At 43.2% G+C, this 14,755-nt stretch overlaps 1 protein-coding gene across 6 annotated transcripts in view; it reads right to left on the reverse strand.

Annotated features, from left to right (window-relative positions):
• Positions 1-14,755, reverse strand: part of MYO1B (myosin IB) — a 93,005-nt gene that overhangs the window by 58,217 nt on the left and 20,033 nt on the right. For all 6 annotated transcript variants that reach the window (XM_052675794.1, XM_052675793.1, XM_052675790.1 and 3 more), the window contains one exon: positions 9,734-9,849. In XM_052675794.1, coding sequence (XP_052531754.1) covers positions 9,734-9,849 — 116 coding nt within the window. The remainder of the gene's footprint in view (positions 1-9,733; positions 9,850-14,755) is intronic.

Raw genomic sequence — 14,755 nt, forward strand, 5'->3', positions numbered from 1 at the left:
TCAAGAGTAAAGCACTTTAAAACACAGCCTAATGCTAAACCAGAGACATTTTCTCTTCTAGTGAACTGGGAATGTAATATACACCCTCAAATGCTCTCTGGAGATCCCTTCTTCCTCAGGATGCAGCAGCTCTCAGGCGCACTTCAAACACAGTGCTGACCCAGCCAGGCAGACAAGTCCCTTCCCCTCCCTGGGGACAGGCATGTTTCCCCTGCAAGCCAGCAGGATTCTTCCTTCTTGGTTTTAATCACCTCCTTTTTACTCAGTGAGGGTTGAAAAGATGCCTTTTTTTGGAAAACGAGCAGCGGTCTTTCCCCTGCACCGTGCACAGAAGATACAAACACAACCTGTGACTGTCTGCCTACTTCAGCAACATCTTAAGGCATCCCTCCGGGGCTGCACAATACTGTGATGGAAAAGAAGCAAGCACAAGGAGTGCATAAGCTAGCTGCGATGTAACCTCCCTTCAGCCACTGGACAAAAGGACTCTGAAGACAAAGATAACTGCGCCTCATTCTAATCCAGACCATATTGCAGATCCTCCCTTTAAATTTCAGCACAGTAACAACCCCAATAAGCACATTCACATCCCATTCAACAGCTTGGTCCTATGAGCTAGCAAACTGCCACTGCAGTGGCCCTCCAAAGTAACATGGGAATCCAATGGCAAATCACTGCATCACTGCTGATAAATCAGAAGGACAGACCAGGGTCCTGTTAATGTCTGTTAACTGGGGAAAGCCCCATAGAGTAGCACACCAGTTGAACACACAGTAATGCTTACAGACCCAATATACAGCAGGTACAATCTGAGGCATGGCTTGCATACAGAAAGAAATTAAAACAATGAACTATAATTTGAAGCAGGTTCCTGCTGTCAGCAAAAGGGAATATTTATTTAAACCAAAGAAAGAAAAAAGGCAAATATCCCCACACCATGAACTTTTCAGCAGAGCAGCTGGGCTTGGCTTCCCTCTCAAATAGTCCCGTTCCTAGAAATGACATCAGCTAGCTGGATGCCCGTAGCCATCACTCTCCCACGGATCCAGAAGAACGGGTAACTCCCAGTTCCAAGGCCCTGAGCAGAGGAGGTCCTGACCCAGAGCATCTCCCACCCCAGCACCGGGCTGCGTTAGCCAGGCAGACAGCCAGATCCTGCACCATTACAGGGAGGACACCACAGACCTGCAGCAAACCAGTTTGCAGTGACAATGCGTGCAGGATTTTAAGTTTCCTGGGGGGAAAAGGGCACCTGCATTTACAAAACAATAATGATTTTATTGAGCTCTTAAATATTTGAAAGGAAGTACAGAAAGTGTTTTCCGTTCTTTTATCTAAAAATACCTTTAATTATAGATGCAGTGTTTTTCCTGCAGTTTATTTCTTCTTCGTGGATCTTGTGAAGCTTTGCAATCCATGAGCTTGGGCTTGCAAAAATGGAATTAATTTCTATACCTAACACAGAACTTGTCTGGAAACCAGAGAAGCCTACTGGTAAAACTCAAATATTCGGTTTGTGCCAGCTGTGGCCATATTTTACACAAAACAATTATTTTTCTGCAAAACAAGACATGTTTGGGTGCATTGTTGCACCATGTGAATAATGTGCTCGAAGTGCTCAAATAAAACCATAACTCACCCTGACTTAAGTGGCTGAGAAACAATTCTTCCTCATTTGTAAAGCATGGCTTTAAGGATTGATTTTAAAGATCGTGGCTAAACAAAGGTCCTTTCCTGAAGGAAGCATCACTTGGGAACCCCTGGGCAGGGCAGGGACTGAAGCACACCTCAAGTCCTGAGAGCTGATGAACTCTGGCACATCCTCACTGAAAATCATTTTGGAGCCATTCTGGTCAGCTCCACTCTGAACCTCACGCAGGGTTTACCAAATAAAAAACATTTCAGTGGTAGAGAGAAGGAAACTGCGTACACAAGAGAAATACAGATTTGAACTAACTTACAGAAGGGACCACGACTAAACTGTCTTTTATAGTTCAGACCTCTATTTGTAAACGCCAGTCCCAGCTCTCCTATCTATCCAAAACATAAGGGAAAGATTATGCAGTGTGCTAGACAGTAAATATTAAGACTGCATATTTCCTAACTCGTAACATGAAAAAGTTTATCTTTAGTAATGCAAACTGCATTAACCATGATGTACTCTGAGTTACAGAAATCAAAGCCTTTTGGATATAGTCACAGGCAGAAGGAGAAAGAATGGAAAAGGGGCCTTTGAAAGCAGTAGGAGAGCTCGAATCTTGCTCAAGTTTCAAGGCTTTTAACATTAGCCTTGTTTATGCTGTATCTGAAATGATGACAAAGGCTCCCAGCATAGCAGATGGGCCTTTACTGATGTATCATAAATTGCTAAAAAAAAAAAGAGAAAAAACCACCACTAAGCACAATGAGACACTTCCAATGAAAGAACGACAGCTGTTGTTAATTGCAGTTTGAAATCCCAGTTGTTGAGAGCACCATGCTGCCAGTGTAGGAAAAGCAAAATGTAAATTTAGATCCATGTATAGACTATACATAAACTGGAATTTTGCTCATTCTTAATAGGGCCTCTACCTGCCTTCACTTCTAAGTCTGGATTTCAAAAATCAAAGGCAACAGCCTTCAGAATTTCTCATTCCAGTGTACAGAAAGTCCCAACATATTAATCAAAAGCAAAGCTACAAGAACCTCCTTTAAAACACAGTTACACTGACAGATGCTTAAAGTGGTTAAAAGTGCTCTCATTTCCAAGTCCTACCACTCCATCAATCCATTTCCTAATGGGGAAAATTATCTTCTGTTAAGGAGCAGACAAAAGGTTGGTCTGATTTCTTGTGTAGATGTGCACACGAAGAATTGGAAAGGCAACTAGCTGCAAGACTGAAAGGAGATTCAAGAGCAACTGTGCATGGACAGACTTGGAGAACTGTAGGAGGCAATGCAACAGAGAACTGTGCTATAAATCTGAGAAATTACTGCAGGGCCTTTCCTCTATTCAATGAAGGGCTCATTTCATTCCCCCAAATTCAGCCAGTAACGCTGGATGGATTCCCAAGTCTTTCGTGTGAATTAGCAGGATCTGACTTTATGTGACAGTAGGAATTGATGTTTCTTTAAATATCAGCACTTTGTGTTCTAAATATACAAATGGCACAATAAGAGCTCTAGCTGGCAGTTCCAGTGTCAGGAAAATGAGAGAAATGGGACCTGGCAAAAAATTCATCAATAGGTTAGACTATTGGAGCATTAGCACGCATCTTCAAATAGCCAACATATAGTAAGGCTTATTATTATTATTTTACTGACCTTGGCTTGAACATGACCTATCCAAAACGTGTGTTTTTATGCTTACAAATAAACACAGACTATGACAAATGCACTCACATTAAAAAAAAAAAAAAAAAAAAAAGTTTGCTACAGATAACTAAAACCATTTGACTCTTAATCCCCAACATGACTGAAGTGAAATGTAGAAGTATGCTGTGTACAGAGGCATGGGTAAATATTTGAAAACAGCACTAAAAACAAAGCTATTCTGCTGAGACCAAACCAGCAGTTAGTCCACAAAGAAACCCCTTACGTTATTTTCCTTTGTACACCATGACGGCAACGATGGAGTTACAGAAGCATCTGGAACAGATCTGCAGTTAAGAGCATCCCTTACAAACTCATAGCTTTCCAGGCACCCACTCCTTGCATGTTCTGCAGGCTTCTCCAGGAGCACACAGGCCACATGGGCACTGCTCTTGTGACTAGCCTCCACGATGCTTCCAACAGTTCAGACAAAAAGGATGGCTGAAAAAGGTCATCACATCAAACCATGTCATCCAGTCTTGGTGCCTCTCTCAATCATTTTAGAAATTACAGTAAAGCACAACTTTCATCCGTACACTCATTCATTCATCCTTATACTTTCCAGGCTGTTTGTACTTCTCAGGTGTTGGATACATTTTCTGAGCCTCCTTACAATGCACAACTGCTCTAAAAACCCATTTCTGTGTTGCTATGCAACATTACAAAATCACGACCCGATATTATCCGTCAGTAAGACCACCTTCACCTCTCCAGCACTCGGGTCAGCTGGCTGCATAATATGCTGTCCAACCAACCTTGTTTGGATTTTGGGAAAAAGGTGAAAGAATTGTTGTGTGCAAGAGAAATCTTCCCTTGCATTCTAAGCCTCACAAATATTTTCAAGAACTGTCTTCAAAAAATAAGACGGCCATTTCAAGAGGGGCAAATCACAAGGGCCTTCCTCAAACTCCATTTTCTCTGGGCTGCAGAGCTGTCAAGGTATCGCGTTCCCCCAGGAGGTGTGCCCACAGCCTGCAATGCAACAGGTCCTTCTCAGGCATGAAATCCTTCTGACTCGGGAAGCAAATGTGATCCTTCATCCCCATTTCATCTATATGCTTGACAGACTGACAACCACAGATTTGCCACATCCAGCACTGCCTCTCTAGAGAGGTCAAGAGCCATAAGCCTGACCCCTTCCAAAATAAGACTGCAATGCTTTATGCAGGTTTTCTTCTTCCCCTTTTTTCTTTCAACTCATTCCTAGTATGGTTTTAAAAATTAGATACAGGCAGTCCTCCCTAACTGTTATTTATGAGTTCTGTCAGCCGTAGATGCTCCTTCCCTGCCCAGCAGTTAATTTTGCCAACTAACCTCTGAAGTGATCACCTTCCCTGCCTATAAATCTCTTTAGAAACAGACACTCTGCTGAGCCACATGAGCAAGTCCAAAGAGACCAAATTTCTGGAGAATTCAGGAATTATTAGGAATAAGAACAACCCGGCTGCACAACGGGGACACTGCAAGGTGAACAAAATCCATAAGGAGTAAAGAGCTTGTCAGAAGAGAAAAGGAGGTTAGGAAAGGAATAGCAGAGAAGGAAATAATAGAATAGATATGCTTGATCAATGAAGGACATCAATCTATGGCCCAGGCGCTCACCCCACCATCCTCTCCTTCAGCAAATAAAACGTGTTATCGTGTACCTTAAAACGCTGATGCCTATGGGGGATGGCTTAGTTTTATGTATAGGCAACAACTATGCAGGTCTTCATCATCCCCTCAGTCAAAAATGTTTGCTTTAAATCAAGGAGGAAAGAAAGAGTTACTGTAACCTCAGCATTTCTGAAGGCATGCAGTCCTGGAATGCCAGCAAAAAAAGCCAGAAGTAAAACCGTAACTTCTGTATTTGCTGCTTACATGGGCTCAAAACAGTCCTGACGTGAATAGCTGAAAGCAAATTTTGCCTATTGTCAGTGTAACTCAGATATCAGCATTAAAGTGATTTTTTCCCAAAAATTATTAACACGATGACAATCAAAGTAGGGAATCTAATTAAGTTTCTCAAACTTGCCTCGTGGCATCAGGTTGACGTCTCCACATATGCATCCCATGTAAAGGCAAGCCATTTTCAGAACCTGCCTACAAGAGCTTATGCCTCTATGTATCTGAAAGCTTTTAACTTAGTAGCTTACAACTTGTGGCTGGCAGTACCATTGCCACATTCTTTTTGTCCCTCAGCTTAAAGTAATTTGCAGATCTAAAGCAAGAAGTTGAGGAGCTTCAGCCTGGGAAGAGGAGCAGAAAGTCATGTTTTGTGTTACCTGCAAGAGACGGACACCTGCTGGTAGCCAAGATGGGAAATGCAAGCAACATCTTCTCTGCAAACCCATAAAGCAAATCTGTTCCTGGTAGGAAAGTGATATGGCACAGCAGCTACAAGTAAGTGATATGATGAAGTGTTTAATTCCCATTGCCATCACTTTGAAGATTCCAGAAGCCGCCTTTGTCACCAGTGGAAAGCAATGTAAATTAGCAAGGTAGACAGCTTTGTTCTCTCTCATGTCTAGGCTACCCACCAGGTAAGCAGAACTGCAATTACATCAACTGAAAGGGTAATAACAACAACTGGAAGAGCAGAACAGAAACGTAAGGACTGCACAAATCAAGCAGCTAATGGTTGGCGCACTGAAATGTTATCCTCTGCGCTGTTGAGTCAGAGGCAAGCTTGATCTTGCCTTGCAGATAAAAACAAAACCAGAAAGAGTAACAAAACACTGGGGAAATAAGTAGATGCATAAATAAAAAGCTTGGTGAACTTCCCATTGCAGCTATGCAAATAGCCAGAGACTAGGAAAACAAGCATTCCAGGAGCATTACATGGTGTCATAACAGCAGCAGTGAATTTAGAGAGGAATGTAACATTAAAATTTAAACTCCTTGACTGATTTTTAACAGATACACCATCATTCAAAACCATCTGACCAGGAGCACCCTCTCCCAGAACTTGTGTTTGGCTGCCTGTTCAAAACATGTCTGCAGCGAGTTCCAAAGGGCACTAAAGCAGCGCCCCAAACCTGCAATTAAGTGTTAAGTAGCGTCACTGAAAGCATTGGGTGCTCTTACAGATGCTGCTGAGGAAACACAAAGCAAATGAGAAGGCAAACACTCCCCTCATCTTTCACATTAAGGGTAAGAAAACACGTGATTTCCACTTCCATGGTTTTGCGTTTCTCTGTTTGTCTTTCTACCTTGCTAATTTACATCGCCTTCCACTGTATGGGGAAAAAAAAATCTCTAGGTATGGATTTCCTTCATGTCATTAGATGCTGCTCCTTCCTTTGCCTTCAGTTTTCCCTTTCTCATCCAGTCAGCTATTTTAGTGGGACATCAGGATTTCTCACACACACGCTCCCCATCCCAATCCATCACATCCAGATGCTTGCACGTGCCTCAAAGCACAGAGAGAAGAACATAAGAAACTAACAGAAAACGAGCAAAATGTGATTTAATAATCCCCATTTCTCAGAATCTCTCCTACAGAGCTCTCAAGAACAGCCCTCAGCTGTCTGCTCCAGAAATACCAACATGTAAAACTTGGGAAATGCAGACCTGGAGGTTCTCTCTGAAACGGCAGGCCTTGCAGAATAAGAGCCATCCAGCGGCAGCACATTTTCTTCAAACCAACGGCCAGGCTGCCCAGAGAAGTGGTGGATGCCTTCCCTGGAGACATGCAAGGTCAGGCTGGATGGGCCTCTGAGCACCCTGATCAAGCTGTAGGTGTCCCTGTTCATTGCAAGGCAGTTGGACCAGATGGCCTTTAAGGGTCCCTCCCAACTTGAGTGATTCTGTAATTCTATGACTCTAAGTGTTTTGGTGTCACACAGCAGAGTGGTTTCAAGAAGAATTTCACCCAATCTAAACCCCTGCAAGGTATTTTTATGCATTAAATCATTTGCATTTTTCTAGCTAGCGCTATTAATGAATCAGATTGATAATTAGTGCGAAGGAGATGCTAAAATAATAAACACACTAAATATAACTTTATTTATAAACATATTTTCTTGGTCAGATTCATTAGTTTCCTGAAGAATAACCAAGAATTTTGGTTTGCTCATGATTACATGATAGGAACCAGAAGTCTCTTCCCAAAGCCCCCTGACATGGTGCAGTGGGCTTACCTACAACCATGTCTTCTCAAAAGGCCACAGCTCAATGGAGATTTGCACATCAAAGAGAAATAAGTATTTAGATCTCGACAAACCAATGTGGGTTTTTTTCCCCCCACATCAGAAGGAACACCACAGATTGCAATCTGCTACACAACAACTCTTCATTTAAGTTTCTGACTGTGGAAAAAAAAATAAAAAACAAAAAAACCAGCCTTGAGGACAACTGCAAGGTCTCCATGGAAGTGCACCACGGGCTGTGCCTGGGCCCTGCATTTAACAGCAGCCTGCCACATGTGGATCTGTCAGCCCTAAATCCAGCTGCTGGCTCCAAGCTGGGGCAATGCTGGCTCTACCCCAGAACCAGTTCCTGGGGAGAAGCATTTACCAATTTTGGAAGAGACAAATGGGGCTCTCTTAATCCTACAGCTCTCCTTAGCAACCATGGAAGCTGCAAAGGAAAGCAAGGTTACCAGAAGGTGAGATCTTTTTAAATGAAGAAACACGAAATGGAAACACAGCTTCTTCAAAATAAAGTGGAATTAGGAAATGCTATTTCCTAATCCAGTATTTTTAAGGATAGTTTGGTACAAGGTAAAACTATCATACAGAAGCAATACCAAATAAAGTTCCCATCCTGAGACCTGAGCCTAACTGTACAATTACTGTCATTAGCAATGAATGACATTTATGAAACAATTTTCTAATCGGATCAGATTCACATTTCTTTTCCCCAAGTCTCTTACTCTAACCTTCTGACACTTCCCCTTACCACCTTGAAACTCATTTCCACCTTAACACTGAAAGGCAAATATTTCTCCAGTCAAAGCTGAATGTACATGTGATAGGATTGAGCATTGAAAAAATATGTATTAAAATGATCAAAATTTCATTCTGGAAAACCACCTCTCAGGAGAGATGGAGAAACAGAGATCAATGTATTACTTGATTTAACCGTAACCAAGAACCGACTTGCAGAATGTCAGACAAGCTGTTACTCACAGGTCCTACTTACAAAATCCTCCACCATACAACAGCTGATTTAGCTGAGCAGAAAGTTATTTTAGCAAGCAATTGTGTTAACTTAGCAAGCCACTGCACTTGCTAAACAAAACTTGAAGGAAACCTGAACAAGGTGAGAGTACAGACCCAAGAAGACCAAGAAGGGCCAGAAGATCACTTTATACGTGTAACTGTGTGATAGCAGTTCAGCCAACATATTTGGAAAAGCTACAGGTGAAAGATGAAGGCAAAAAAAAAAAATAAGATCAGAACAAAATAACTTCCAGACGTGTTTCCACACCACTCCTTGTTCAAGTAGAAGCTAACACTGGAGGAAGATGCTCGAGTTTATGGCAATGCTTCGATACTTCCCTAATTGCAGATCACTCCATACGGCCTCCTGAATGTGTAATGGAAAAGCAAGGCGACAGCCTGACACAACACAGGTGTGCTTCCCTAATTCAGAGCCATGTAGAGGAGAGGAGCAGAGGGCTGCAAACTCACTGCTACAGTGCCTAACAAGATAAACCAATTACCTCAATATGCACACTATGAAGACAAGGCACCTCATTCTCAGCCACACCACCCACTCCTATAATAAAAGTCTTAGGGCATAACCACATTCAGGCTTCTCAGTAATTCAGACCAGCCCTGTATAACACAAGGCATGCCAGGTCAGTGGGGCCAGCTCCCAGCACGGAAAGGAGCCGTGAGTGACACATGCAAGGCCTCTGACTTCTTTGCAATGTGCACTCCTGCAGAGGGAGTACCAGAGGTGAACCAAACTCAGAATACGACACTATACTTACTTTCCAGCCTTCCATTCCTACATTTAGACCTGGAATTTACATCATATAGAAATCACTCTTTGCAGGGTTGTGTCTCTGTATGCACACAATAAATTTTAGTCTTAAGATTCGCATGATACATGGATGGCACTGTGGTTACCTTCTCAGAATTGGCTCATCTCCACCCAGCACAGGAGACCAAGTTTTCGTTTCCCTACAGATTCCATCAATCAAGAAGATTTCCTCGAAACCAGACTACAATGCAGCAATGAAGGCTACTGGTAGCAGTTACAGGAAAATGTTCCAAAGTGCACATACTAGAGCCTAAACACATGAAATACAAAGTGTAACTCTTCTTGGCTTCTCTTCAGTATGAACTAATCGTGAGGGGACTGCTTTAAGGGCCCGGACTTTTTGATGAGAAAGACAGCTGGTACCATCTGCTCACGGGCAGCCTGAAATGAAAGCTGTCGCTGTACTTACATGTGAGGGCTGAGTTCATAGAAGTTCCGGTTTCTGTATTCTTCAACTTTCTCTGGAGTATAAATGGGGAGAGGTCTGTAAGGGTTTATTGATATCACCACGCTGCCGATGTATGTCTGTTGAAGGAAAACAAAGGGAAAAAAAAAATCATGGAGTTTTCTTTTTAAAATACTTTTGCTTTTCTTGTATTTCTATTTAACGCGCAAGGAAGAATAACAAACAAACATAAAAATATAGAAAGAAGAAGAAAAGAAAAAAGCCCAGTTGTGACAAAGAATAAATATGTATCCACACTGAAACACTTCTCAGGTCTCATCGAACATGTCTGTAGCTACTTCTGCACAATGGAATGCCTCTCATGAACGTTTTAATACAAACATTTCTCTGATTCTCTCAGCTGGAGGAGAAAGGGAGAGGACATAGATGTTCATGAAGGACCCACTCCATCTGCATGGCAAACAGCATGATCTTCGCTGTACAGAAGTGCAAAGAAGCAGCACTGTGTGCTGTCACACTCCCTCCTGCACTCGGGGAAAAGACATTTGGAGGTTGATGGCCTCTCATAGGATTCTGTCAATTGAGAGATTTGAAGGCAAAGCCGAAACCAGCTGCAGTCCTGCCACGGTGCCCCAGCAGACACAAAGCATTGCTTTGGTTTCCAGATGCTAAACACAGTTGCGTTACTGGAGGAAAATGGTGGGTAATGCATTGGTTTTCCTTTAGATCCTATACAGCACCCAGTGGAATGACAGCGGGTTAGCATCCACAGGGCAAGTGCCACAACCCCTCCAATCCTGCCTGCAGGCACTGAGCAAGCACAAAGTGAAAACCCAGCATTTGGTATCTCTTTGCCCAGACATCAAATGATTAAGAACACCAGGCAAAACACGGGTTTTCCAATAAGCAGGGCTTCCTGGAAGTGTGACAGCTGCACACAAAAGCCACAGGTTCCCACTAGGATTACCCCTGATAGGAACTGCTGAAGAAAAACAACAATTCTTGCATAGAACTTTGAGTTTAAATGGCTCCTTCCCTGCAACACCTGAGCACCTCACAATTGCCACTTGGACTTATCCCCACAACTTTTCCTGGAAGGAAGTGCTACAGTAAGCATTTGCTAAATGGGAGCAGAGGGGAGCCCGAGTTACTCAGCAGAGCACTGAGAAGCCACAAACCAACAATGCTGACTGCTATAACCACCCCCCATCTGACCTTCACGTCCAAAGCAATTTTCTGCTAAACGTTAAACAAAAACCAAGCCCTAAGCAGAAAGCAAGGGGAGCGACACTTCCCACCTTCCACAGCATGCATATGCATACAAGCTGTGGGCCCACTAAGCACTTGCTATCTGATATTAAACAACCTGAAGTGCAGCAACAGAGCAAGCAGCATGAGGCTGCCGAGCCTAGCAGCTCACCCTCACAGCATCTGCAGCCCAAAGGATGAAACAGAAGCAGCCACTGCTGACAGCTCATCCTGCAACTGCTGCTACAATGAAGCATAACACTCAGCTAATTGGGCTCGAGGCTCACCATTTTCAAACAGCACATAGTTTCTCCTCTCCTTTGAAACTGGCCAGGTATCTTCTGCAAAACACTTCCCCCCATGCATCTGAGCTAGAGTAGAGCCAGTCGGATTTAGCTGGTTGGACTAGGCACCCAGAGAGCAAGGGGAGGGGAAAGAGCCTGGGGTACTTTGCATCTGAGTGGCCAGAGCAGCTGTGGCAGCTCACAAGAGGGACGATTAAATGTGTGCTTAATGAGGGAAGCACCACAAAGGCTCTCCGACACAGGCTGCTCATTCAGTCACAAAGTGGATCTGTGCCTTTGCAAAATAACTAAGATTTCTGCTTCTTGCAAAGACATGCTGCCATGTGTGCTTGGATACACCTCCTTCAAACACTAAGTTGTTCTAGTTTCGTGGTCATCCTCCCCTTAACAAGGAAAGTGGTTTCCTCTTGTGTCTGCGCTCCTTCTCTGAGCTGTAAGAAAACCCCAAAATGAGCTTTCTACAGAGTTTGCCCTGCTCTCTCAGCATACACAGAGCTGGCAATTTGCAGCCTACAGACGCTTGGACAAACACAAGTACCCCAAAACAAGTAGCTTTCTGGTCTTCACAAGTGCATGGATATCCCATTAGGACTCCTTCCTGATAAAACATGGGTATGCTAACTCACTTCCTCACAAACCTTGAATTCAGCTCATTTTGAACTTTATGTTGAAAACTACCAGCAGAAGACACGTGCAGACCAGATCTGAAAGATTATATTTTGAAACTGCAATTCCCTGCAACTCAAAGACCTGCCATTTCCAGCTGTTCTGCTGCCATAAAAGCATAAAGTTTGATTGCTGCATTCTTGAAGTACTCTGACATGCCAAAGCAAAGAAAGATGGGTGAAAGTGAAAAGCTTCATTTTTAAATTTGAATACAGGCGTTCATATGAGATTTATTTAGAAGCATCTCATCATAGCTAAGTACTGCCCAGACGATGTATTTTGGGAATTCAAGTCAGCTATCTATTGTCAGACATGTACGAATACAGCTCAATTCCTAAAATACCAATATTTCAAAAGGTCAAAGGACTGTATAGAAACAAAGCTGTATACATGCCCATTTTAAACACCAACCCACAGCATGCCAAGAAATCATCAGTTGTGCTGCAAGGCAGCTCGCAAGAGCTGATACACTGATACACCCTCTTCTAGAATGCCAGTGTCTCAAAACTGACACCACTGCTTGTTAGCGGTGGTCTGTGAGATTCTGCCTAACTGGGATAAACAGATCCAGAAAATAGCTTTCCCACATAACATCTGCCTTCCCAGAAGAACTCCACGATAAACAAACAAACCAAACGGCTTAAATCCTTGAGCAAGCAACAGGAGCAGTAACATTCCAGTGCTGGAAGGAGTATGCTGAGGGGCAATGGGACACATACAGCAGCACCCCAGGGACTGAGAGAGCCTTCATCCTCTCTGTTTGAGGAAAAAAACTAACCCCAGAGGAACAGCCTTGTGATGACAGCACAGAGCGCAGGCAGGAAATCTGATTTCTGTCTTGGCTTTGCTGTGGCCTTGTTATGCGAGTTTGGACAAGATCTGCTGTCTCCTCAATTTTCATTAATGAGAGAATTTTGATTATAGACCTTTCTCTGAGCTTCTTCTTTACTGCAAGGACTGACAGAGGCAAATTCTGCTTCCTTTGTGTGTTTATCCTGAACCTGGATCAAAAGGACTCATTGGATGGTTGGACTACATGATCTCAGTGGGCTTTGCCAACCTTAATGATGCTACGACTCTCACTTGAATCAGTGAACCTGCCCCACTGCAATGACTATACTGCCAAGCACTAACACTGCAGCTGTGAACTGCAAAGAACAAAGAAACCCAGACAACGCCTTCCTGTGAATTTAAGGGCTTAAGGCCCAAGCAGAAGAAAACTTTATAACCCAATGAAAAAAGGAAGCAATGTTCAGTACGCTGCTCCTCCAAGATGTTGGAGGTGCAAGTTGTAAGATGCTTTGATGCCTACTTTTTCCTCTGAGGAGTGAATGCAAACCTAGCAGCCTAGGGCAAGAAGTTACCACTACAGTATATCAGTAAAGCTGTTTTTCCTCTGTCAGAGTTAATCTTGCAATATCCCAAGGGTCCAGAAGAGAGGAGTCTGCAGCTGCAGAAGCCAGGGAACACTGCCAGCGGTAATCAGAGCTGCAGAACAGGAGCTGCAGAAGCTGCCTTAGCAGCATCTGTGAAACCTCCTCTGGACCTGTGGCACCCAACACAAGGCAATCTTCTGCAGAGTTTAAAATCATGATGTGCCTTCACCTGTTCACTAAAAACCGTCACTGCTTCACATCACGCACGGCAGCTCAAACTACAGCATCAAAACAGTCTCTCACACATGGTAGCCTGCAATTGGCCAGGAAAAGATGTTGCTGCAAAAAACACCTCCTGCTGTAAAATGCACAACAGATACAGGACTCTACAAATGTGCTACAGGGGGCTCAATTCCCAAGGTCCAGCAAGGTCTACTCCATTTATTTGTGCATTTTTTAATGTTCAGCACAGAAACAGAAAACGAAGTTCTCATAAAGTAAGATTGCTAGTGGGGGTACAGGCCCTTCCAGACACACAGGCCAATTTTAATAGTCCAGATACACACTGTGTGCATTTCTTCAGCACCGATTAATCTCATGTGAACTGAGTTCCTGAGATTTTGACAGCTTCAGATCACTAAGACAAGCAAATGAAAAGAAAAACGTCCAAGTAAGATCAAAGACAAGTGTGACCAGGTTTTGTTGGAGAGAATCCAGAATGAAACACTGGGGCAGCACTGATTTTTTAATTATTATTATTATTAATGTGACACGTGCACTAATTCTCAGTTAGCAAAAGCAATTTCTGCAATTGGAGCCATCAAATCGGCTTTTCCCAGCAAATAGAGCATTTCCCAAAGCTCTTGCTGAATTCTGAAGCAGCTGTGTTGACCAGTGAGGTGCTGCAGATAAGGAAGTACTTTGCTATACACCTAACTGCAAAGGAAGCCAGTGCTAAAAATTCACTTTTTTGCATATCTAGTCTGCGGTAACCTGAACTTCTAAACCAAACTGATATATTTGGTCTTACTCTCTATATAGAGTGAGCCCTCTAAAGTTCCCTTTCTCAGTACTCCTGAATTTATCTCACTCTAACTTAGTCATTTCTAATTCTCTTTGTATAAGTGAAGAAACGCAGTGGTGGATTTCTGAACAAACACTACTTATCCCAAGATGATTAAAATATTCTGCCCCAAGACCACCCTCCTCCTGAGCCCATCACTTCAGGCCAGAAACAGGCTGTATGTTGTAATGCTGTTAGTGTATATCCTTGCCATGCACCACATACACTGTGGCTGTGGAAATGACTCAAGAAACAAAGCTCAAGCAGGTAACACAAAGGCAGAATTGCACACATCCCAGAGCAACCAACTGCAACACAGCAGTTCGTGTCAAAAAGGATAGCAAGATCCTCTTCAGCACAGGCTGGG

Source organism: Tympanuchus pallidicinctus, unplaced genomic scaffold (assembly GCF_026119805.1).
Source record: "Tympanuchus pallidicinctus isolate F22 unplaced genomic scaffold, pur_lepc_1.0 scaffold15, whole genome shotgun sequence".
NCBI classification, from domain to species: domain Eukaryota; kingdom Metazoa; phylum Chordata; class Aves; order Galliformes; family Phasianidae; genus Tympanuchus; species Tympanuchus pallidicinctus.